The sequence below is a fragment of the Triturus cristatus genome, chromosome 7 (assembly GCF_964204655.1).
Source record: "Triturus cristatus chromosome 7, aTriCri1.1, whole genome shotgun sequence".
NCBI classification, from domain to species: Eukaryota; Metazoa; Chordata; class Amphibia; order Caudata; family Salamandridae; genus Triturus; species Triturus cristatus.
This window is the reverse complement of record NC_140590.1, coordinates 1,849,990,214-1,850,017,227: the sequence shown is the minus strand read 5'-3', so window position 1 is coordinate 1,850,017,227 and position 27,014 is coordinate 1,849,990,214. Positions and strand designations below refer to the sequence as shown.

General features: G+C 44.4%; 1 protein-coding gene across 1 annotated transcript; it reads right to left on the bottom strand.

Annotated features, from left to right (window-relative positions):
- Nucleotides 1–27,014, bottom strand: LOC146813439 (zinc finger BED domain-containing protein 5-like). Its single transcript, XM_085615427.1, has 2 exons — nucleotides 26,154–27,014; nucleotides 1–279 (listed from the first exon to the last, which is right to left on the bottom strand). The coding sequence occupies exons 1-2, from the start codon at nucleotides 27,012–27,014 to the stop codon at nucleotides 1–3; spliced, it is 1,140 nt and encodes a 379-aa protein (XP_085471553.1).

The window sequence follows — 27,014 nt, the reverse complement described above, 5'->3', positions numbered from 1 at the left end:
TCAGTTGGCAAAAGAATGTAGGGCTGCCATCACCTTCACCTTGGAGGTCAGCGCAGTTGGATACGTACGCCCAGGTTGTAAATGTGGGGACAACTGCTCCTCCAAATCCTCAATCAGCTGGCTTGTGAAGCGGTACCGTCGGATGCAGTCACGTTCAGTCATGGTTGCAAGATCTGGGAAGGGTCTGTGGACATTAGGGCTCCTGCAGTACATAGGGAAACAAAGAAAGTATTTCAGTTCCCCCACATCTGTGGCTATGACCATGCTAAATACCACATGCTACATCACATCAGGACACAATTGAGTCAGGTGTGTGCAATTCAGCATGGACACATATGTCAGCCATTTGCCCCTCACCTAACATGTCAGCTCCACATGGTGACACTACAAGTGCCATGCTCTGCTGTTGACATTCTGTGGGCCCTGTCACAGTACATTTCAACATATGTCACATACCAAACACACACCTCAACATATAGTGAGGATAGTTGTGTTGTCAAAATGACAGGGGACTGGCAGTCACACACACGGGGAACATGTATTGCAACATGGACACAGTCACCATGTAACGTATGATGTACACGTTCCAACACCACCATTACACACAAGATGTGTAAACAGACTTGTCTGCATAGCAAACGTGGATGTCTGTGACACACAGATACAACACCAAATCACATTCCCAAAACTGATGGAATTTGGGGGGGATTAACAACTCCCAGATACAAATATGTCCATGTGCCTAGCACTATATGCAGACACTCATTATGTACCACACACAGCAAGCCCAGGGACACAATTGACATATCATATACAATGTATGGTTCATGTAACATAGCAATACATAATGTGCATGTAAACACAAATGGGGCTGTCCCTAGTTGGGATTCCTACAGGATTTCTAGAGATGCGTATCCTGTGGGGGCATCTCACAAAAAGTGAAGGACTGGCCTCACACACCACCTGGTGTCATGCTTCATTATAGGCCGTCCTCACCCTCTAAAAACTCAGTTTGATAGAGGGCGGGCATACACCTGGAGACAAGGATGCACTTCTAAACTAAGTGGTGGCCCGTGAGTTCGTGAAAAGTGATCTAAAAACCATTACAGTTGTCGATAAACTAACTTAATTAAAGGAACAACTGCATGGTATTAAAAGAAGTGGGCGGTGAATTGGGAACCAATTATCCCATCACCGTGCTAAATATGGTCAACATGTTTCTGCTTTAGGGTCCCCGGAGGGTACATAGCATTCGTCAGGACCAAGTGTTGTTAAAGGGCTCCGCCTTTTTACGCAAGTAGTATAAAGGATCAACCACTAAAAGACCAGGGGTTGTAAGGATCAATCCCCCCACTGGTGTGGTACTCACACGAAAAACCCTAGGTCACTATCCTACTTACTCCATGGGAGGTCGAGGGTGGAAGAGCCTACTGTGACATTTGTCATCTTCAGCGCCTCCAGCCATGTGTCCTACAGTTGTCCGCTTCGCCTCTCCACCGGTTAAACCCCTGTAACTGTGCCCAGGCCACGTGTGTTGACCAGCAAAGTCCTCAAGCACATTAGAGAGGTGCATCACACACAATGCCTTTTTGTGACAATGTAACATGACATATCCTGGTAGTGTGTACCACATTGTGCACACCAAATATGACATGTGTAGACATGTACCCACACATGTAATGAAGCATGAATAGTGATTGCCTGTACTGTGTGACAGGCTGTCACTGTGTTGTCCAGCCCCTCAGTCCTTGTCAAAACATTTAGGCTGGCAGCCTCTGACCATCGAATGTAATGGTCACATAGGCGTGGGCAATTCTGAAGGATGCGTCGGACGCCTAGGATCCAAGGCGTATGCACGCCTTGGTCACAGACTGTAATGTCTATATAGGCGGGTGCGATTCTAAAGGACACGTCGGACGCCTAGGATCCAAGGCTTACGCATGCCTTGGTCATAGACTGTAATGTCTATATACGCGGGTGCGATTCTGAAGGACGCGCCGGACGCCTAGGATCCAAGGCGTACGCACGCCTTGGTCATAGACTGTAATGTCTATATATGCGGGTGCGATTCTGAAGGAGGCATCGGACATCTAGGATCCAAGGCGTACGTACCCATTGGCTATTGGCTGTCATGGAGACGAGCCTTGTGTTTTGCTACATGTACAACTCTTGTGCTGCCAGATTCAGTTGGGGCACTACAACAATGTTGCAATTTCAATGGTGTCATGATGCTGAAAGTTTGAACGACGTTGAAGGCGTGTCCGATGCATTCAAAGACATGGATTGGGCTAATTCGGATAATGCGAACGAGTCTGACCTATCTCTTTGGTCGCATCGAACAGATACTGCCTCTGTAGCACAGATATAAGGCTGTGTGTTCCCCAGAGACTGCATTTGCTTGCACTACATGCCACAGGAGTGCATTACATCACACCACTGCTGCTGCCTCTGTATCCTCTGTATCCTCCAATGGCACGTACTGTGGAGAGGTCCCCAGCATTCAATGAGGAGGAGAACCAGGCCCAGCTGGACAGCCTCCTCCCACAGTACTGCAAGCTGTATGGGAAACCAGGGGAGCAGGTGAGTGTAGAGTCCACTGCCTTGGCATTTGAACGTGTTATCTGACTGGCACTCCTAGCATTGTGCTCACCAAGCAAGATCAAGATCAGGGCATACAAATTCTCCCTACTTCCACGGATAGAGTAATTTCACAGACACACGCACACACACTCATCACACGCTTGGGCCCATTTCACTAACATAAGCTCGATTACTCTATCAGCACTGAACCTGCGGAGAGAAAACTCCTAAACACCCTGTATCTACAGTAAGGTCAATGTGATCAGTTTGATACTGTCCTGAGTCATGATCTAAACAACAATAATCAAAATAGAGTACTCAATAATTGACAAGAAATAATCACCAACACAGTAATTCATAAATGAAATTTTATCTAAAATTAGTTCAAATGAAAGTCAATCAAAAGCAAAATCATTATTCTCATAGTTACCTATTCTAGCTAAATGTCATAAATGGGTCAGGACAGGTCTCTCAGTAAAGTCTCCCGAGTCGCCGTCCTCACAGTATCGATCCTCACCAACGCAGGTTTGGGAAGAAGTGGCCTTAGACCCTCTCTAGTCTAACAATATTTATAACAAATCTTACAAACTAAAGCAACATAAAATGTTCTGAATATCCGTTAAACCACTGAGCAGAGCGAGCAGGAAAGGATGTAGCATCGCTACATTTGGAAAATCTCCGCTCAGAAAAATCACAAAAATAAAAAGACGGAAGAAGGAAACTCGAGTTTTGCAAATGTTACTTTCTCGCACGCATTTCCTCAGCACCATAACAAAGCCACCGCTGTAATCACAAAGTTCATTGTGGCTCTCTTGTCCTCCAAGGTTATTTGGACGCTTGCCTGGAGTCGCTGTCATCACGGAAACTTTCAAAACTCCAGCAGAAGCCATGGTCAGGTGACTGTCAACCATGTTCAGCAAGGCCCTCTCATCAAAATTCGATCACTCGAGTGCAGGCTGTAAAAGGCAGCCATTTTGTTATAGGCCAAAACGGACCATCTTAATTAAAAGAAACAAAAACAACGTTACCACAGCATAGTGATTAAACAATGTTAACCCCACTAATACCCTTATGTGTATGTAATTATCTAGCCTTTTGCAACACACCAAAGCATTAGTACACGTTATTTCAAAAGCGTTTTGTGCTTTTATACAAACAGCACTTAGCAACATGCATTTAATTAAACCTGCACATTATTATTAAGCAACATACATGCATTCCCACGTGTAGTTCTTCTCTTGTTAGTTCGTTGGTTAGTCAAAGTTTTCACACAAAACCAATAATTATCGATTATAAATTAGTTATTTTAGTCACAACTTATAGACAAAACTGGAGCTAAAAAACCCGATAAATTTTCAACAGAAAACCCTGCTCCAGCAATCCCCCCTTTGGTGATATTATCACCAAATAAACAACCCAAAAAAAAAATTGAGTCCCATTTTAGGAGAAATTGGAAATGTCTTTTTTCTTCTCCACAACACTACACACCAGACTCCCTTCCATCATCCCTCTTCGTTTCCAAGTACACACTCTCCCTCAACTCTTCTAATTCTATCACTTGTGGATCTCTCCTTGACCTTTTTTTGTTTCTTTTCTGCATTACTTCTAATTTTTCTCTTTTTCCCTCCCCTGTTTTTACAACACAAAAACACCAATCTTAGTATCAATAAAGCAACAATTACACAGGACAGAGGAAACAATATCTTACCTATAATAGTACTACCTATCTTAGCAATAAAACTCTTAACAGCTTTAACTTTATTAGCTAATTTAGTCCAAATACTCTCAGCTTCCAGTGGTACCAATTCTTCATGCAAATCAGTAATATTTTTGATATAGACCTTCAAGTCTTTGCTTTCGTCAGGAATGTAAGTGCAACAATGTTGAACTTTCAGCATTCCACAGACTCCACCCTCCTTGGCCAATAGAATATCAAGGGCAAGTCGATTCTGCATAGACATAGCACGTACGGCAATCATCTCCGTATTCACCAAAAGAAACCCTCCAGCGGTACTTGTCGATAAGCGATCCACCACTGTTGACAGTTTCCGAATCCCATAAGCATTTAAAGAAATTCCCACTGCTGGAATTAAAGCTCCAAAAATATCACCTACAATTTCTGACCAAGTTTCTCTCTTAAAACGTGTTAGTAAATTAATATGTTCTAAATCTTCTATTTTATCTATATGGAAAATCTTTGGAAAGACCAGGCCCACATAACATGTGCCATACCAATGGTCAGGCAACCTGTAATAACCCTTGTTCCAACAAACATAATACACTCCTGGAAAAACTGGATCCTCTCCTCCCTTGAAACCCCATCCTGTCGCAATGAAGTATGTATTATGACACTCACTAGTCCCAACAAAATATGTATCATATTGAGATTTCTTTCTAGTAATGCATAGTTTACCCTTCTGTGGTGCATCTAGAGCCAAAGTTGGACTAGCCCCATTTTTCAACACTTTCCCCATCTCAATGTCCCAAATTGTCTCACTCACTCCATATTTCCCTGCTTTCTCATGCATGCTCATTCTCCTTTCCTCCACCATATTTAGGAAAGCCTTCTCCTCTTCTTTTAAACTGCAAGTTAAATTGTTCTTAAAAATTTAATCTAATGTTAATTCTTCTTTCTCAATAAAAATCTCTCCAAAAATGTTAGCTTCTTTAGCTGGATTCAGCCTTTTATTCATAGGCAATTGCCCAAAAATGTTATCTTTGTTAGACATCTCATAATCTATTTTCCCTAGCAAATAAAAAACACTACTTAACACACTACAAGAAATTCCATACGTAGCTGGTAAATGGTGATAAGTAACACCCTCTGAAACGGACGCAGGTAATTGCATACATACGTAGCAATCCCTAACTTCCATCGTCTTCACGTATTCATACAACAACTTTGAAAAAACATTGCTAGAAAAATCATTAATTGACCTATCTTTATGTATGTAAGCGTTACTAAGTCTAGTAGGAACTACTTTATGCGAACTCTTCTCTGCATTAGTCACATTCTCAGTGTGTATCTCAAATGTACCTATGGTAACTCTAAAAGTAACTAATAAAGCTAGTACACCCCACAATAGCATTAATAATCCAGTACAGCAGCAGCACATTCTACACCATCTTTTTAAGAAGGCACATCTACTTTGATTATTCTCTATGTTAGCCATTTTACTACTTTGACCGTGTCTTTTGACTTAGCCTGTATTATTTTACTACTGGAACTTTTGAAACTTTGGTTTACTTCAAACAGCTTAATTTCAGACTTTCTTCTTTTCACTTTTCTCCAAGTGACTCCTTTAGTTCACTCAATTTGGATATTCATCACTCTTCACTTCAACTTCTTCGACATCAAATTGTATTAGATCTCCAACAACATCCTCAATATCTGACTTTTCTTCAATGTCAGTCAAGATAACTTTCAGGATTTCACCTGTTTCTTCCTCAACCACTTCTCGTACGGTCTCCTCTGGATGTCCTTGACTTTCTGCCTCTTCACCTTCAGACAGTGCCACGTACGTCCATTCCGGCGACCTATACTTCTGGTTAGATTTTCTGATTCTTTTGATTTCTTCTGGTTCCTTCGATTCTTTCTGCTTTTCTCCTTTTGCTGGATTTTGACTCGACACTTCGTTCACTTGTTCAGCTTTCGATGTATTTGCTCGTATCAGTCTGTATCTCAGCCTCTTTATTCTGTTGTTAGGCCAAAGATCTCCTCTCACAACCTTTTTTGGTCTTACTTCTTTATTATTCCTTTCTCCAATCCAAGTTCTCTTTCTCAGAACTCGACCCTCTGATTTCTCATTCTCACTTTCATCTGATTCTGTCTCATTTGCCTCTTGTTCTTCAGCAGTTTTCTTAGCACCACAGTTTTTCCAGCCACCAATTGAGATTTCCCTAACTCTTTCCCTCCTCGGGTCTCCAACACGCAATCTTCTTGCTGTCTACTTGTCCCTTCACCTAACTTATCAGGAATATTCCCTACACCTCCGCGGGGGTCTTCCGCAATCTGTCCCTCTCTAGTTTCTACTGACCCTGCTTCTTCAGGTGTAATCTCAAGTGGATTTTCAACTTCTTCATCTGATTCAGAAGTAATCTCTGTGGAATTGCTCCTTTCTCTTCTGTTTTCTCCACTGCTCGTTTGAACTTCAGGCACTCTTACAGAATCCGATCTCCCTCCTGAGACTCCCAATGGTTCTCTTGAAGCCTCCTCTGTTTCTCTTTCAGAATTTCGATTTCTTCTCACTGACTCAGCTTCCTCATCATCGCTTGAATCTGATTCTTCAAAATACTCCTTACCAGTCCCATCTTTTGGATTTGGAACTCTCAGAGTATGACTTGCATGCACCCAGTTTTTCACACCGGCACACTTTACTGCAGTTGTCGTAGTAAGAATAACTTGTCTTGGCCTTCCCCACCTTGGAACCAAGCAATTTCTTCTTCTGTGCACTTTAATCCTCACCCAGTCCCCTGGACTCAGATCATGAGCTTGCTTCTTCTCAAGTGTTGTAGCGTCTTCTCCAACCTGGTGAAACACAGAATGAACTGCGTCAGCCAGGCCTTTACAGTAATCCAAAACCATGTCATCAGTTATTGTCATCAACTTATTGACAGGCACAAATGCATGACGCATTGCACGTCCCATCAAAATCTCATGTGGACTCAAACTAGTAGTTCTATCTGGAGTGGATCTAATAGTCATTAGCACTAGAGGCAAGACATCAGGCCATTTCATTCCAGTGGCTAAACACATCTTACCAATCCTGTTCTTGATTGTGCCATTCATCTGCTCCACAACGCCAGAAGCCTCTGGTCTGTATGCACAATGTAGCTTCTGCTGTATGCTCAATGCTTCACAAATTAAACTCATGAGCTCATTATAGAAGTGTCCACCTCTATCAGACTCAATCGTTACTGGAAACCCGTACCTAGGAATCAACTCTCTTAACAGTAACTTTGCCACTGTTATTCCATCATTTCTCCTAGTCGGATAGGCCTCCACCCATCTCGAGAACAAACAGACTACCACTAGAACATACCTCAATCTGTTCACTTGGGGCATTTCAATGAAATCAATCTGCATTCTCGTAAAAGGACCACCTTCTCTGCCTATCGTTCCCAGACTCACCACTGTCTTTTTCCCAGTGTTAAATTGCTGGCAAATCAAACATCTTTGACAGATGCTTTCTGCAATCGTCCTGAACTTTGCATTATACCAAGTCTGCTTAAAAGACCTGATCATCGCATCCCTTCCCAAATGTCCCTGGCCATGATACATTTTTGCCATTGTCGACAGCATAGAGTTAGGCATGACTGGTCTACCATCTCTATAGATCCAAACATGATCACTCTCTCTTGGGGCACAACCTGCCTTGATCCAATCTTTCTTTTCTTCTTTTCCTGCCTCATCCTGCAACTGTTTCACTTCATCCCACGTTTCTAGGACATTAGTAAACATCACAGAACACAAAGACATTTCCTTTTCTCGTTCCCTATTGATCGAGTGATTATTTTTAGCACAATACTGTGCAATGTCGTTTGCGAAACGATTTCCAAGTGTTACAAAATCATCTCCTTGTCCATGAGCAGCACATTTTACAACTGCTAATTCTTTAGGCAGCTGTATCGCCTCAAGTAATTTCCCAATCACTTCAGCATTCTATATTGGAGTCCCACTCGACGTCAAGAAACCTCTCTGTAGCCAAAGCTGGCCAAAATCATGCACGACTCCAAATCCGTACTGACTATCAGTCATTACAGTCACTCTCAGATTCTTCCCAATCTCGCAAGCTTTCGTCAATGCCACCAATTCAGCAACTTGAGCAGACTTCACTCCTTTCAATGACGAAGCTTCCATAACTTCCGAAACTTTGCACACTGCATATGCTGCACATAGCACACCATCATCATTCCTCAGACATGATCCATCCTTAAACAGCACATGGTCACTTTCAGGCAATGGAAGATCTCTTATGTCTGGTCTCGGCTTTGTACAGAAATCAAGCACATCCAAGCAATTATGATCATCTTCGTTCTTTACACCCACATTTTCAGTATCTGGCAACAATGTTGCTGGATTCACATTCACACATCTCTCAAGAGTCACATTTGATGCTCCCAGAATGACTTTCTCATATTTAGTCAGCCGACTATGTGACATATATTGAGTTCTGCTTCTCGTCAAAAGAATTGCCACATTATGAGGTACGAATACCCTTACAGGATATCCCATTATTATACCCTCACTCTGTTCCAGGCTTCTGCATGTGGCAGCTACTGATTTCAGGCAACCTGGTAAACCCACAGCTACAGGGTCAAGTGTCGATGAGAAGTACGCAATAGGCCTTCTCAGCTGTCCATGCTTCTGGATTAACACTGAAAGTGCACACCCATTTCTCTCACTGCAGTACAACTCAAACTCTTTTTCATAGTCTGACATTCCCAAAGCAGGGGCTTCACACATTCTGCTCTTCAACTCCTCAAATGCTGCCCTCTGTTCTCCATCCAGTTCAAATGGATCTTTCACCTCACTTTTTGTCAGCTTAATCAGTGGCTTTGCTATCAGGGAGAAGTTACTAATCCACTGACGACAATAACCCACCATCCCCAGAAACATCCTCACTTCTCTCTGGGTCCTTGGGGCTCTCATTCCCCTGATAATTTTGATCCTGTCATCAGTCACTTTTCTCAGACCCTTTTCAATATTGTGTCCAAGATAATGCACCTCTTTCTTGCAAAATTGCAACTTGGCTGGAGATACTTTTAACCCTCCATCTGCCAGATGATTCAGTAAAGCTATAGTATCTACTTCACAAGCTTCACGTGTCTTTGATGCCACAAGTAAATCATCAATATACTGCACTAGTACTGAGCTTTCAGGCATGATCAGACTCTCCAATGATTTTTTCAATAACTGATTGAATATCGAAGGACTCTCTGTGTACCCCTGTGGGATTCGACACCATGCTAAAATACGCTGGCCAAACCTAAATGCAAAAATCGGCTGGCTGTCATGATGCAATGGAATTGAAAAGAAAGCATGGCACAAATCAATCACTGTGTACCACTCAGCATCATGTGGAATCTGATAGAAAATTACTGACGGATTTGGCACAATGGGACAACATGCCACCACAATCTTGTTAACCTTTCTCAAATCTTGTACAATCCTGAACTTCCCATTAGGCTTCTTTAGCCCCATTATCGGTGAGTTACACGGGCTACTCAGTAGTTCTCTCAAAACTCCTTGCTGGATCATTTTCTCAATAATAGGAGTTATTCCCTCAATTATTTCTGGTGTCATTTTGTACTGAGGGATATTAGGATAAGTAATTCCCTCTTTCACTGAGATTTTCACAGGATCTACATTATTCATCAATCCCACATCTTCTCCAGTAAAATCTGTCGTTTTCACTGTGTCTCTCAGCTCTTGAGGCAAATCCTCTGGATTAAACACAGCATATGTACCGACCATCTCACTCTCTCTATTATCTAGAGTCATCCGGTACAAAACATCCTCATCGGGTGTTTCAAAAGCTATTCCATCCGGTGTACAGAAAATTGTACAATTCATCTTGCACAGCAGGTCCCTGCCTAACAAGTTTACTGGACTAGTGTCACAGACCACAAATCTGTGCATGTCAGAAAATTTCCCTATTCTTACCCTTACTGGTTCGGTAAGATGTGTCTTGATTTGTGTATTGGCTACACCAACTACTTGGATTGCTTCATCCGAGAGAGGAAGATTTCTAATATCTGCTGACCTGACAGTTGATCTCGTTGCTCCTGTGTCTACTAAAAAAGTAACACCTTCTTCATTTATTTTCCCATCTACAAATGGTCCTGCCTGGTCTATTTCTAGAGTTGCACCAAGTATGCACTCTTCCTCCTCTCTTCGGCACCGTCAATAATCACCTTCAGACTCACTCCCTTCATTCTTTAACAAATACTGTTGTACCGGGTTAGAACGCCTTTGTTTGTTTACCTGCTCATCATTGTAGAATCCCGAATCCTGATTGTACTTTTGGGACCCTCTATTCTGCGGCAAGGGCGGTCTTGGCTCTTGACTCTGCTGTTTAACAATATTCTGCTGTTGCTGCTGTTGATTACACCCCTCTGTCTGCACCTGTTGATTTAATGATTTACTTTCATTATTCACTAATGGTGGATTGGTACTCTCGGATCTCCAATGTCCCAGTTGACCACAGTTGTGACAAGGGAACTTTTTCTTAGCTTCCTCAAGATTCCCCTTTCCTTTCCCTGCATATCTGGGCCTATTCCCTGGATTATTTGCCTGTTCCACCAACTGTGCTTCTTGTCTTTCCGCAACTTTCACCTGTGCCCACATTGCCTTTTCTTTCAGCTTTCTTTGCTTTGCTTCAATTTCATCACTGAAGTACTTTGCATGTCTCAGGATCTCATCTATTTTCTTACTCTGCCAGTCCACTGTATGCTCACGAATTCTCTCACTAATCTCAGGTCTCAGGCCATATACAAATCTGTTTCTAAAATGACTCAGATCCTTGTCACCCAGGTGTTCATCCCCACTGAATTGTTTGAAAGCCAGTATCAGCCTTTCGTAAAAAAAGCATGAACTGATTCTTTTGCTTCCTGATGTGTTCGATCTATCTTAACCCAGTCTGTCTCTTTTGGAGGCACTTTATTTTTCAGGAATACAATTACCTGATCATATTTTTTCATTACCTCTGGATCTGGTGCTCCTGTTTTCTGATCTCTTGGATATTCCTCAGTAGGCCAACTCACAACTATTTTACACTCAGCCCACAAGTCTGCTGGAACAATTATATCAAACAGACTATTCAGGTCAATCCACAGCACCTTTGACAATTTCACAAACCTGTCTACCTGCCTATACCACTCGACGGGCTTTTCTCTCAGTCGAGGGAAATCATTTGTAAATGATAAAATATCCTGTCTGGTCCATGGAACATGTACATATCCTCCTCCAGGTATTTCTCTCATAGGATAAGCATCCACTGTTTTCTCTTTTTCTCTCACAGGAAATGCTGAATAAGTCCTGTCCACTGATTCTTCCCTTTTCTTATACCACCTATCCTTCCATCTTTCTACATCACCCCATTTCCTCAATAAGGCAATCATTTCCTTAATCTGACCCGTTCTGCCAGCACCATTTAGATTTTCAATATCCTTATCCGTGAAATCCACCCTGTAAGGTTTCTGCAAAACTTTCACCTTATCCATGTCAACTCCCTGTTCACTCGCTATTGTCCTCAACCTTTCATGTGTATTCTTAACCCTCCAAGTGATGCTTTTGCACATAAATAACAATTCTCCATCATGATGGTTTTTGAGTATGTCTGTAGAAATTGTCCCTGCAACAAGCTCCTCCAATTCAATGCGTAACCTGGCTACATCAATTACCTGCGAATCTTTATCCTTCTTTTGAAGAACTTTCAACCAATCATTCAAATCTTCAGCTGTTATTTCTGTAGACTTTTTCACTGCACCCACTTTCTCTGGCATCCTTTGTGGTTCCAGAATCGGCATCCCTGAACTACTAGTATCACTAGTATCCAATCTTGAATTAGACTGCACCTCTAATCCTCCGCTACATGTGTCACGTCTTGTTTGTCTTAAATCATTATTTTCTGTCCTTATTCCTGACTCACCCGAAGGACCAGCCAAACTTGTTAATGTATTCCCTACATACGGAACCATCAAACCCTTCTCACCTGTCCTCTGCTTATCAAAAATAGGCATAACCGGACCTATGGTTACAGGCACCGTAACAGCTTCCAAATTCTTTGTCAGCTCTCTAATCTTTTCAGTCAGCTCCGATGTAGTTTTGGCTAATTCTCTCGTATTCTCGTCACCACATCGATTCTCTCTCTCTTTTTCTCTGAAAGAGCTACCACTTTTTAAATCAGGTGTCACGACTTCTGTCTCAATGATACGCAAAGTATCTCTTATTGGAGTAGCAACTGGTGTGCTCTCTTCTGGTTCTGGTCTATATGGTGGTGGTCTCTTGTAAATCATGTCATCCAAGACCTCATCCTCATAATCATTAACTCTATACCTTTTCACTTCTGTTTCAGGTACCCCTCTTGTTTCCCTTCTTTCTTCCTTCTCTTCAATTTCCCTCATAGGATATAATCCTTCTGTCATGCTAGCATCTCGCCATCTCCTCATTCGATCATGATGAGTTTCACGATCATATTTCCTCCCAAACATATACCTATAGTTGCCTCCAGACCTCTGTTTTTCTCGCTCATGTACTTCATCTTCCCATTCCACCAATGCCTCAAATTGTGTCGGCCTTGGTCTCGGGTCAAGACACAACATCTTTTCCCGTAAATTTCTCAACACAGCCATATTAAATGAACCATGTTCCGGAAAAGCCAAAACACCATCCTCTCTAGTGTACCTAACCCAATTGTCTAACCATATACAGGTATGATACCCATATCTCGCAACCATGAAGGATGCAGGCGTTTTCGTTGGAGGTAACAATTCACCTTCTCTTGTTTTAATGTCCTTATCCTTGTCAAACCATCTTTTTAATTTACCGAACAAGGATTTCTTCTTTTTCTCTTCTTCGTAATACATTTTAGCGTTTCCCAAATCTTTTTAATCCCTTCCGTAATGCAACTATGCGGTACAATCTTTTGTCCAATAACAGCGCGACTCACACCAACGCACCAATCCTGGAGCGTCTACGTCACCCTGTACTCCTTCCAATCCCAGCGCGGCTCACACCAACGCACCAATCCCAGCGCGAACCCTGTTCTGATCCACTACCCAATCAGAGCGCGGTCTCTTTGACGTCACCAGTCGCTGACTGCAGCTTCTGCTCTGTCTCCTGTCACTCGTCTACCCCTCCTTTACAAAATCTCCTCAGTAGACTTCGTTTTAAATTTTCACAAAATCTATTAGTTACAACATTAAAACATCTCCATTGTCTGCTTCGCTAACCACAGAATAGTAAAGAAAATCTGTTTTACAAGAATCCCGTCTTTCCCTGAAACAGCACTCACTTCTGCTCCACTACGGAATTAATACTCTCGTTGACACAGTAGCACATCTCTCTACTTTGCCCTTCTAACATGCACTCATTAACTGTTTCCTCTAGGACTGCTCCAAATAGTCTTACAATCAATTAAATGCTCATACATTCACGCACTTTCATACAAGAAAAATGTAGTACATACACACAGAATCCTGCCTTTTCCGAGAACAGCGAATAGTCTGCCTCACTACAGAATTATAACACACGTTAACCAAGCAGTATATACCTCTGCCCAGTCCTTCAAACAAGCTCAGTGAATACCTATTACTTCTCCAGCGGTAAGCTTTAACGGCAAACCTTACGGATCCCTGGGACTTAAGACCAGAGTTTCACAGATAACCTTCGCTACCATACACACTCCTTTTATACTGAAAATATGTCCCTAATAGTAACACACGACGATGTCACTGATTCCGAACTCAGACAATGTGACGCGCAACATCGATTGTCACACGTTTTTCCTGCATACATACAGGACCAACAATCCCGTCTTTCCCGAGAGCAGTATATACTTCCCTCTGCCCTACTACGGAACTGCCATCAGCTCCCAAGTTCCAGAAGCACTACATAAAACTCAACACGACGACTTTAACATATAGTGTTAGTACATATACCAACATCAATCAATAAATCAATGAATCAAAAGCCAATGTACAAGCAATCTAATCAGATCAAGACAATAATCAAAACCATTACTCTGCTACCAGGAAATTGCTGCAGATCAGGGCATACAAATTCTCCCTACTTCCACGGATAGAGTAATTTCACAGACACACGCACACACACTCATCACACGCTTGGGCCCATTTCACTAACATACGCTCGATTACTCTATCAGCACTGAACCTGCGGAGAGAAAACTCCTAAACACCCTGTATCTACAGTAAGGTCAATGTGATCAGTTTGATACTGTCCTGAGTCATGATCTAAACAACAATAATCAAAATAGAGTACTCAATAATTGACAAGAAATAATCACCAACACTGTAATTCATAAATGAAATTTTATCTAAAATTAGTTCAAATGAAAGTCAATCAAAAGCAAAATCATTATTCTCATAGTTACCTATTCTAGCTAAATGTCATAAATGGGTCAGGACAGGTCTCTCAGTAAAGTCTCCCGAGTCGCCGTCCTCACAGTATCGATCCTCACCAACGCAGGTTTGGGAAGAAGTGGCCTTAGACCCTCTCTAGTCTAACAATATTTATAACAAATCTTACAAACTAAAGCAACATAAAATGTTCTGAATATCCGTTAAACCACTGAGCAGAGCGAGCAGGAAAGGATGTAGCATCGCTACATTTGGAAAATCTCCGCTCAGAAAAATCACAAAAATAAAAAGACGGAAGAAGGAAACTCGAGTTTTGCAAATGTTACTTTCTCGCACGCATTTCCTCAGCACCATAACGAAGCCACCGCTGTAATCACAAAGTTCATTGTGGCTCTCTTGTCCTCCAAGGTTATTTGGACGCTTGCCTGGAGTCGCTGTCATCACGGAAACTTTCAAAACTCCAGCAGAAGCCATGGTCAGGTGACTGTCAACCATGTTCAGCAAGGCCCTCTCATCAAAATTCGATCACTCGAGTGCAGGCTGTAAAAGGCAGCCATTTTGTTATAGGCCAAAACGGACCATCTTAATTAAAACAAAGTTTTAACAAAACCAATAGTTATCGATTATAAATTAGTTATTTTAGTCACAACTTATAGACAAAACTGGAGCTAAAAAACCTGATAAATTTTCAACAGAAAACCCTGCTCCAGCACATGCACACAGAGTAAGTTTAGGTTTCTGAGTGTTCTGATGCATGTACACAGCTGGCAATGTTTCTGATTGGCTTAGTGTCCTTTCCCCTTATTTAAATGTGTTCATGTGTGACCTAGAAGTGACTAATAGTGATACTTCCTGACCTGCAAAACCTAGCAATGTTGAAGAGGGGAATGTGACAATGTCTGCCATTTCAGCAACCAAAGGATTTAAGGGCAACTATGTACTGCTGCAATACACCAGACATGTAAGGGTACCAATCAGCTGGAGGGCCTCATGGTGGTTTGGGAATTATAAACTGTCAGTTCATTGCAGTGAGATAGTTGGTGAAGAGTTGCACCACAGCTGCAGACCCTAGTGTGAGAAGGTGGCCTGATATATGCTGTCCACTAGTTCTAGTGGGCACCTTGTATCAGTCCAAACAACCCCTTATGGTGATAGGTTAAAGACAACCGTTATTGAAAGCTATCCTAGTGGTAGCCATGGAGAGCAGCCTTCAGGCTAAGTCTTGAAGGAATGTGAAGCAGCTTGTTTTACCAGTCTATAATCTCTTGAATGATCAAATGAAAAGACAACCACACCAGGTATATATTTAAAATATATGTATTTAAAATCAAACACACCCCTCTAGTCTCTTTATGAGACTGGAGTTCGAAGTACTTAAGTTACAAGATAGCAATCATCAGTAATAGCACAAATACACGTTTGGGCCCTAGGGGCGTACCAAACCATATACCAAAAAAGTGGTATAAGAACCACGACTGAACTAGACACAAGGCCTAGAGCCTGTAGAATCTTTGGGACCCCAAGGAACCACCCAAGGTAGTGACACAGGGGACCCATTGGGACTCTATGCAGTGTGAGAACACAACCGCGGGTTCCCGTTATCTTCTATGGGCAATGTCGCGGTTGGAAATTTAAAGATTAGGGACACTTCTAATCGAGTCAGGACCAAACCCTTTTGGACTTAATAAGTTCTAGGGTTAGCACCCACGGGAGCACTGGAGTACTCGAGTTACCTCACCCAGGGAAGCCGGGTGCATAGGTATCTTTTGGTGTCGGGTCGGGTCGCGTCGTCAATTTCAATAGGAGCCTGCAAAGAACTGCTGCTGCCGTGAAGAGGAAAAGTGTCCGAAGAGATCCAAGCCTGGATTTAGGATGGAAGGAATCGGAAAGCAGAGGGGAAAGAGTCTGGGTCACTAGCCAGTGACCGAGGGCAGGATGGACCAATGACCACAGATGTCGGGTGCTTCAGGTGAGTTGACGGGTGTCTTGACTCTTCAGCCACGAGGTCCAGAAGGAGTTGATGAAGTCCATGAGCCGGATTCAAGCTGTCCCACAAAGTCTGTCGAGTGGTGCGGTGTCGGTAACCAGAATGGACCCAACAAGCCTTGGCAACGGCAAGTCACTGGAATTCAGAGAAAGGACTGCGGTGCAGACCAGCAAGGTCTGAGGGACTCACCCAGCAAGGGTAAGTCAAGGCACATCTGGAGCAACCAGGAAAGCCCAAGCAGAAAAGGAGTTGCCTTCGTGGGGACCTGCTAGCCAACGGGCTAGTGATCATGAAGGATCCTCAAGCAGTCGCACTTGAAACTGGCCCACGGGTCACTTGTGGAGTGGAGGCCAGCAATCTTAGGTGCAGGAGGTGCTCAAGGCTGGGGCTACTCGGAGCCCATAGCACAACTTCGAGGAAGACCATGGAGATGCTTTTGCTGCAAAAGATCACGGTGTCCAGGGGTCATGGTTCCACGTCACCCACGATAGCCACGGGCCTCAGCTTTGCTGTGGACACAGGGTAGCCTCGGGCAAGTCTGGAAATCTACCTCTGGTGATGCAAAGACTTCAGCGTCCGGCGGGAGCTTCAGCGATGCAGACCGGTCAGTTGCTTCTTTGGTGCCTGCCGAGCAAGGGAGTCACTCCTTGACCCCAAGGGAGATTTCTTCCATCTTCTAGTCATGATAGAAGGTCGAAGGTCCAGGATATATGATGCAGAGTTTCGTCCAGGGTAATCTAAAGTCACAAGGACTGGGTTCCCATACTTATACTAAGTTTGGGGGTTGGACATACTCTAGTGACCCACCTACGATAGGGTTTGGAAAGAGGGGTGGTTACACCCATTTCCTTTGTCCAGTTTCATGCCAGAGCAGGGGCAGGTAGCCCCTGCAACCGGTTTGAACTGGACTATGCACAGGGACACCAAGTGTGCCCCCAGTACAGGACTTCAAAGCACCAGAGAGTGCTCCCCCCCAGCCCCAATACACATCTGCCTGTCTGGGGAGGTGGTTACACCTCCCTTCGACAGGAAACCTATTGTCCAGGCCTCCCCTGCCGAAGTTTCGGTCAGCAGTAGGAGGCCAGACCCGTGTCTGTGGCAGAGGCATCCATTTTGTGATGCCAGGGCTCAGGAAAGTCCTACCGGGTTTGACCAGTGTGAACATGTCTTTCCCTCTAGAAGGGTGGAATGCTACCCCTGCCGCCAGAATTGACAGGGGGTAGTATTCCAAAGCGTTTGACACCAAACACAACATGTTTTGATGCAGCCATTCCAAAGTTAGCATTTACCGCAAGGTTATAATGCACTTAAGAGTATATGGTATGGCTGTATCACAGAACCGCTATAAGGAAGGATTTCCGAAAGCTGCAGAGGGGCTCAGCTCATGCTTGGGCACCCTCTCACACAAAACCAAGCACACTGCCTTCAGGATTGTCAAGGCCTGCCATAGGAGTGGCTTATAGGTTTATATGTGTCTGTATATATATGTGGATATAGGTAGCCTATACCACGATAAGGGGTGCAAGCACACCCTTACCCTGGCTGCAGTAGCAGACCTGTGGTGCCATTTTGGAGTGCTTCCCAGGTGTGGCATAATACATGCTTCAGCCCCTGGTAGGCCTCTGAGGTACCTATGCCCTAGGTACATAGTATATCATATACTAGGGGCTTATAGGGCACTCCAGAATCCAATTAGATATGTACCTAATGTACATGCAAACCATTTTAGAGAGGAAGCAGCTAGGCTGTGGTCCTGATTAGCAGGGCCACAGCCAGACTAGTGTCGAAAAACAGTGAAACACCAGCAAAAAGTGGGGGTAGCCATGTGAAGCAGATCCTACTTTCTTACACTGATCATGTGGTTTCTTTGTAAATACTAATGGAAATTGTTTGAGTTTTAAAATTTACATATTGTACTTTGGATCAACTTAATCATGGTTTGTTTTAGAATGCTTTTATGGATGTATATTTTACTCCGAATAAAGCTGTTTTGAATTGAATGAATTGAGCCGCCCTTTTTGAAATGGGCCATAAAGGCATTCCAAGATGGCCGCCCTGCATGTGCATGTTCATTCATGACAGCGCACGGGTGAACAGAATAACATTCAAAATGGCCGCCTGTGAATACAGCATGCATGCAGATACGCAGAGAAGCATTTTAGAATGCTTTCTTTTGCATGTTGTCAATAGTCTGTGGGTCCATGATGCCGTCCTTCTGTTTTCTATGAAACGGTGAACTAACACCAAGCTACAGCAAATTGAAGCAGGCACAAAGCCAATAACTGTGCAAAGTCAGATGTATTGGATCTGCGAGTGACTATTTTTGCGGTGGTATGTGGTATAGCATAAACCTTTCCATAAGGGGCTTGTTGGGAACCGCACATTAGAGCTTTACATTGGGCACATCATATTTTGGATGTCTATGAGGTGATTAAACATTGTGAACTAGAGGAATGTGGCTATCTAGAGGCAAAGCGAAAACCAGCGCACAAAGGTGCAGCACTGGCAGGACTTTGTTTGGACTGTGGTGCCCAGTTCCGGAGACCACTTTATAACTATATTGGGGGCAATTACTATAATGGTACCTTCACTTTTACAGCAACCACTCTTTATGGGCATCTTGGTTTGAGGAATGTGAAAGCGCGGCATGGGGCGCTTGTTAACAAAAAAAAGTGAAGAAATAGAAAAGAAAAAAAAACATGCCACTGTATCAGCATGGCATGCCGTGCTATGAAAAAAATAATAATAAAGCGTTGTTGGAGAGCATGTGCAGGTGAAAACCATTTAACAAAATAGTGCTCTGAGGCTGTAATTAAAGCCTTCTGAGGTGTCCGCATGGGAGGTTACAAAATGAGACAAGGCGCTACTAAGGAGGGACTACTACACCTATTGACCAATGAAAACCCACAGCTTACAGTGGACAATGACACAAGCCAATGAGAAATATGGGCAGAGAGTGGGCGGAGCTTCAAGTCCATACCTGAATACAGCATGCCCCGCAGAGCAGCGCATGCGCTGCCCAGGCTCGACCTAAAATGGGGTTCCTTTGCGGGCTCGGCATCGCCACTTTGCAGCTCAAAGGTTTTCCCTGGTAAGACTGCGCTGGAGCTGCAGCTGACCTATGCTCGGCCTCTCTGCTGAACTAGGACAGGCTGCAGATAGCTGCTTCTCCAGAGGGCTAGCAGAGACGCGTGTCCTCCACGCTGTGAGCGCTCTGCTGCCTTTGGAATAGGTTCACTCTGTAGAAATAAAACATTCCTGCGGAAACGCATCCACTATGCCGAATATTTTTAAGTCCTTTTATTATTCTATTTATACCTTTTGAATTGAATCTGGTGAACACCTTCGCGCTCCTCCTGTGTTTTCAGTGCCTTCTTGTTGGAGTTGGTTTCTCACATACAACTAACTGCCCCCGCCCCAGCCCAGAAGCTTCTAACCACTGCCTGCCCGGGGCCTGTCTCTGTTTCTTCCCCGATGACGAGGTGGGGGCTACGATCACTGCCACTGAAACAGGCTCCAGGCAGGTGCTGAACCCCCAGATCTAAGGGGTGAAGGGCAGCCAGCAGGAATCCAAAGCCTCTGTGGGGGGGGGGGGGCGGGGGGGGTAGACAGGGCTGCATCTGTGTCAGAGCCTTGCACCCTGGCCCAGCCTGGAGAGAGGACAGGCCGCTTCCGCAGGGACATGGCTGTCAATAGTGCAGCAGGTGCAGTGGCACCGGTGTCCGTGGCTGTGAAGGATCCGCTTTACTCTCATTACTGACTGTTTTTTCACAACCCTTCCAGGGTTGAAGACACGATATATTTATTTCCTTCCATTTGCATCCATGGCGCCCTTGTCACGTCAGTGTCCGCAGAAGAAGGGCCTGGGAACGTGTAGACATGAATCTTGTGAGCCGAAACATATCTGCTTGATCGACTGAGAGGGTTTCAAGAGAACGGGCCTGGAACTTCCAGCAGTCTCTGAATACAGAGAGGAAGGGCAGGGCGTGTTTCTTCTGAGAGAAGGGCTCGGCCTTATGAAAAGGTGTAATTCCAGACACCTTCCTGAAAGAAACAAGTTGTAATATTATAATTACAGACATGTTGTAACATTATCCTTACAGCAGCAGGCAATGCTTCGTAAACTTTCCCTGTATTAATCACGTTAAGGATGACATTAACCTTGCAGGCAGAGGAATACCTGGAGCTGGGGGGGGGAGGGGGGGGGGGAGAGGGGCAGATCACAGCCTCCTCTGTCTGTCTGTCCAGGACATTGTGTCTGTCGGGCCATGCCCTGCGGCCACTGCTGAACTGTACACGTTCACTGCAGAGTAATGTGCACTGTCCTGGGACAGTGAAGGAAGGCGGTGACCAGCCTCTGTGGGGGACACCGGATACAGCTGTTATTTCCAGGCACCACCCACACTAGGGGGACAATCGTTTGCTGTTTCTGGCACCAAAATAACTTTTCAAAGCAGGTCAGACAGCTGTGTGTGTGCTGGCATGCCAGGGCTTTGTGTGACTGATTCAGCCCTTCATCCGTCCAGAGCTTCAGGAGGAAATGGGAAATCATTCAATTTCTGCAGGGGGTGCTGCATTGGGGGTGGGGCCTGCAGCTGGGGGCCATTTCCCCTCCATAGATATTATTGTGAAGGGAATTCAGTGCATCGATTATGATCATTCATATTTGGTCCAGAAAACAGAGCACTTCCCATTACTACAGAACCCTAAAATCATAATCTAGGCTTCGTAGGTACAATTTGTAATTTGCGCTGTTTGGAAGCAGTGGCGGCTGGTGGATTTCAAAAGTGGCGAGCGGAAAATTTTAGATACAACTGTAATGTGCAGCTAGCGAACCCACACTTAAAATGGAAGACTGCGGGAGTGGGGGTTCTCCCCCTACAAGTAAATATTGAAAAAATATGATTCAAATAGTGGATTTTACATCCTACGTTTGCAACAATTTCTTTTGAAAAAAAGATTAGATGCAAATGTGGCACTTTACCACACAAGTGTCAAGAATCATTACAAGCAAACCAAAAAATTCCCCAGACATGATACCTAGCTGGTCTGTTTCTAAACTGTCCAAATATCCCAAGCCAATCTCTCATACCCACCCATGAAAATAGATACCCACGGTGTATTCCACCTGTAACATAGCTCCACTTCTTCACTGTATTGGTCCATCGGGGCAAGAAAATTGGTGACACCATACATAACAAATATCCCCAAAACTAAGATGGCGAAAGATGGGTCTATCGATAGCATTTCACCTTTGCACTTTTGAATTAGCCATAAAGTACAAATAAGATTTCGGCTGCCAGATACCAAGCGCTTTTATTTGCAGTTTTATATAGCGCTTTACATGCGCACCAGTTGCACTACACAAGGACACATTCATTTCTGTATTTTAAGTATGGAGGGATTAAGTGATCTGCCCAGAATCATGACAGTGTACACAATGCCAGATAATGCCAAGACATTCTACTTCAGGTGATAGAGGGTAAACCTCCCACCTTTGGTTCATCCAGTAGAATGATGCTGTGTTTGGCGTCAGAGTTCATGAAAGGAGATAAATGCAGTGTTTGTGTGTTCAGGATTAGTGAGCAGAGTGGCACCCATATTTGCATTTTTTAGAGGAGATCGTAGGGTCAGGGCCTCAGGCAGTACCTTGGGGCAGCTCTTGTGCAGAGTTTGAGTTCATAGGCCTTCTTTAACTCTTACTACGGTGATTAAAGTATCTAAAGGGAAAACCTAAAAATAACAATTAGGTGTAGTGACAACAAGTAAGCCTGGGCAAGGCACTACGCTACGCTCGCGTAGTTTGCGCTACTTCGTACTACGCGAATTGCACGTGGCACAGTGCAAACACGCATAGCGGTCATTTTTTGCTTGCTCGCGGTCCTCAACGTCAAGTTGGCAATCGCGAGCAAGCAAAATGAAATCCCGGCGAGACTTTTTCCTCATTCGCGATCAGCAACATCAAGTTGCCGATATCGAGCGTGAAAAATAAACCTCCCGTTAGCTTCTCAATGCGGGGAGGTCAGGTTTCTCATTGCGAGTGGTCGCGTATGCTCGCGACCGCTCGCGATGAGAAACTACCAGTCCGCGTTGAGAAAGCTGCCGCTTGAGTGGAAATCTACTCGAGCGGCAGAAAACGACCGCTTGCACTCTGCAAGATGCAGTTTGCACTGATTGCACAGTGCGGACAAGCATCCGGCACTGTGCAATCAGTGCGAACAGCATCTTGCACAGTGCATTACGCAGTTTGCGAAGCAACGCGAAGCTCGCGTAGTGCGAAGTGACCTTCGTGTAGCTACGCGTAGCGCTACTTCGCAAACTACGCCCGCACCTAACAACAAGTCACCCTTTGACATTTCACAACACTTTCAGACACTGTACAGATGAAGTGAAAATTACTGAATAATTGAGGAAACGGATGCAGATGCAGCAATGCAGCGGCCACTATGGATAGGGCAAAGGGCATGTGGGCTTCGATGAAATCCTGCTTTCGGCCAGTGCACGGAGCGAGGAGTCACGAGCTGGTCGCCTATGGCCATGGGTGTTTGTTTATTGAAGAGCAAGCAGCGGGCCCTGTACCCATCTACTTAGGCCTGGCCCGGGCTGTCCCCTGGAAGCTGTTGAATTCAAGGGCCTCTTTCAGTGAATCTTGCCCTGCACACATACACATTGACCGCATTCTTGTCCTAACATTTCAATTGTGTCTGCATCACCCTGAAATGTTTTTTCAGAATCGGGTGTAAGGCACATTTGCAGCATGCGCTGTTCAAGCACTTAACACACAAAGTAAATGAAAGTCCAGATGGAAATGATGGTGTGGAAGGGCACCTGGGGCTCCCTTGATGTCTTCCCGCCTGCCCCCTACCTCCCTATGCTGGTAGGTAGAGCTTATCGAGGGCTGCCCTGGGTGCAAGAAGTCCCGGTGCTGCGGACTCTTGGCGCTGCTCTCCTTGAACCACATGCAGGACACTAGAGAAATACGGCTGCCCACGGTGCACGCAGTAAGCCCTGAAAGAGGCCGGCCCCCTAGTGCCGCTTCAGACACCTCCCCGCCCTTTGTCGCTGGGACCCCCTCTGGGAGTCCCCCCCTCAGGTCCGGCGTCATTTCCGGAGCACGGTGGGCTGGGGACACGTATTTATACCTGCCCTCACCCACTGGCCACCCTCTTTGTCCCCCGCTGGACACGCTATCACCCTCCCAACCACTTACCCTGCATGACAGGGTGAGACCTGGGCTACTGACTTGAACGTATTAATGTATTCATTTGTGTTGCAGGCGGAGTTACAGGGCGATCCAGAGGCTGATTAATACGAGGGCTACCCTCTCAGGAGCACAATAAGGGTGCATTATGCCAAAATTCCAGGAGTGTTTATGGCAGGACCCTGGTTGCATGTGACGGCGCCCCACTAATCCTTCGGGTGGTTGTAAGCCTGAGCAACTGAGGGCTTGCCTGGTTATGCTCTGCCCCTAAAAAGGCGTGAGTAAAAGGTATGGACTGGTGGTCCATGATATGTAAGGAGGATAACCCCCATATACATTTTAGCACCAATTGGTTTAGCCACGGTGCAGTTTGGCTCATCAGGCGGGCAGGGCAGCTTGGGCTAGTCACTGCTGCCTGCCCTTGGATCGCCCGTAAGTTAATGAATGAATGAATGAATGAATGAACATTTGTAAAGCGCGAATTGCTGCCCGGAGGCGTCCAAGCGCTAAGAATACTCATAGTCCGTACAGTGGCCCACACAGGGAGAGAAGGGGGCTTAGACTGGATGAAATAAAAAGGTTTTCAGCTGTTTACGGAAGGACGTGAGGTTAGAGTTGGCTCTGAGATGCAACGGGAGGGCATTCCAGGCTGTGGCAGCATTATGGGAAAATGCTCTGCCTCCAGCTCTGGCTCTTTTAATTCTGGGGGCTGTTGCCAGAAAGGTCTGACTAGAGCGTAGGCTTCTACTAGGCATGTAATGAGAGATTAGGTCCCGCGTGATCCTTGGGCCGGTGTTCCAGAAGGCCTGGTGAGCTATGCACATAGCTTTAAACACAACTCTCTGGCGCACCGGTAGCCAATGCAGGGACACCAGTCCAGACCTCACTGACTCTCTCCGGGGAAGGTCGAGTAAAATGCGTGCTGCACAATTCTGGACTATCTGAAGCCTTCTTAGAGTGGATTCAGGAGAGCCAAGATAAAGTACATTGTTAAAATCAAGGCGTGACTGAATTAAGCCTTATACCAGTGTTTTTCAACCTTTTTCAGCCAAGGCACACTTGTTTCATGAAAAAAATCACGAGGCACACCACCATTAGAAAATGTTAGAAAATGTTAGAAAATTTAACTCTGTGCCTCTATATTGACTATATATAAAGTAATTCTGTTGAATAGGAATCAAATAAACACAAAGAAAGTATTTTATAATTACTTTATTATGAAATAGTTAGTAAGTAAACAGAAATATGAAAAATTATAAAATACTTATTTGATCAGTGCGCAACCTGGGCCTGTTTGGCTGAACACAAAGCTGATATTCTGGCTGGAATTGAAGAAAGACACACACGTAGCTCTTCGTCAACAGCTCTCAGTCTCTCTCTGTATTTAGTTTTTATAGCAATCATGCTTGAAAAGCTCATCTCACACAGATATGTAGTGGAAAATGGGAGCAATGTCAAAATAGCTTTGTTTGCAAAAAGGGGGAACTCCTTGGCAGTATCCAACCAAAAACTTTCCAAAGGTAGATCAGCAAATCTTAGCTTGAAACCACGATTTTGCCTCAGTTCAGTTAGTTCCTCCTGCTCCTGTAAAGTCATGTCCTTTCCACCAACTGATGCTGAGCTATAAGGGTCCCTGACCCAGTCAAGGCATTCAGTGGAGACTGAAGAGAAATAAAATGACAACTTCTCCTCGAGAGTTTTTAAATGTTTAACTATTATCTCACACAGTGCAGCAGTGTGAACACCTTGCCATTGCTTGGTGAGTGTGAACATTTCAAGATTGCCACTTTCCACGTGTTGATGCCAGAGTTGCACCTTTGAACGGAATCCATTTATTTTATCTGTACTTGTAAGCAGGTTTTCATTTCGGCCTTGCATTCGTGTGTTCAGTTCATTCAGATGATGAAATATATCTGCCAGGTATGCCAGCCTTGCACACCACTCATCACTTGCAAGCAGCTTTGCGTAATCTGCCCTCTCATTTGTCAGAAATACTTTAAGTTCCTCCCGCAGCTCATACACACGAACCAAGACCTTGCCACGCGACAACCACCGGACCTCCGTATGAAACAGCAAGGTTTTATGCTTCGCTCCCATCTCCTCACACAAAGCTGCAAATATGCGACTTTTCAGGGGTCGTGACTTTACAAAGTTTACCATGCGCACAACATCATCCAACACATGAACTAGGTCTGCTGGTAAAGTCTTGGCTACGAGGGCCTCACGGTGTAAAAAACAATGCGTAACAATCACATCTGGATTTCTTTCCTTCACTCTGCTTACAAAGCCTTTGGTGCGCCCGACCATGGCTGCAGCTCCATCGGTGCAGACACTTGTGCAGTTTTCCCACTTAAGTCCTCCTTGTTCAAGGTATTCTGATGTGACCCGAAAAATTTCTTCTCCTGTTGTTTTTTCTGGCAATGCCTTGCAAAAAAAGAAGTTTTCTCTAATTGCATCACCATCAACAAAACGGACATTGGCCAAGAGTTGAGCATGTCCACTGATATCAGTAGACTCGTCAAGTTGCAATGCAAATTTCTCACTGATACGGATCTTTTCCAAAACCACACTTTCGATGTCTGCAGACATGTCATTAATACGTCTGGAAATTGTGTTGTCTGAGAGAGGGACTTTGGCTATTTCCTTAGCTGCTTCAGGTCCGAGCATCTCCTCTACAATAGCTTTGCAGGCGGGAAGTATTAATGTCTCTGCCACAGTGTGCGACTTTTTTGACTTGGCTATAAGTTCAGCAACTTGATAGCTAGCTTTCAGAGCTCTTTCATTTACCTTTGTGGTTTTTCTCATGAAAGTTGCCTGTTTCTCCGTGTTTTCACGCAGGCGAACAAAATAGTCCGCATTCTTGTTTTGAAGCGAAGGGTGTTTCGTTTGGAGATGGCGTTTAAGTTTGCTTGGGACCATAGCACTGTTAGCTAGCTTTTCACCACACACCACGCACAGTGGAGTTGGTTTGTTTGCATCTCCGGTGACAGTAAATCCAAATGAAATATAGCTTTCGCTATATTGCCTTGTGCCAGAGAAGCTAACCATCTTTGCTTTCTTTTGATCCCCACTCATACTTGGGCTCTCATCTGGCTCCAAATTTTGTTCAGAGTCCAGTTCTTTCCTTTTCAAAAACTTGTCCAT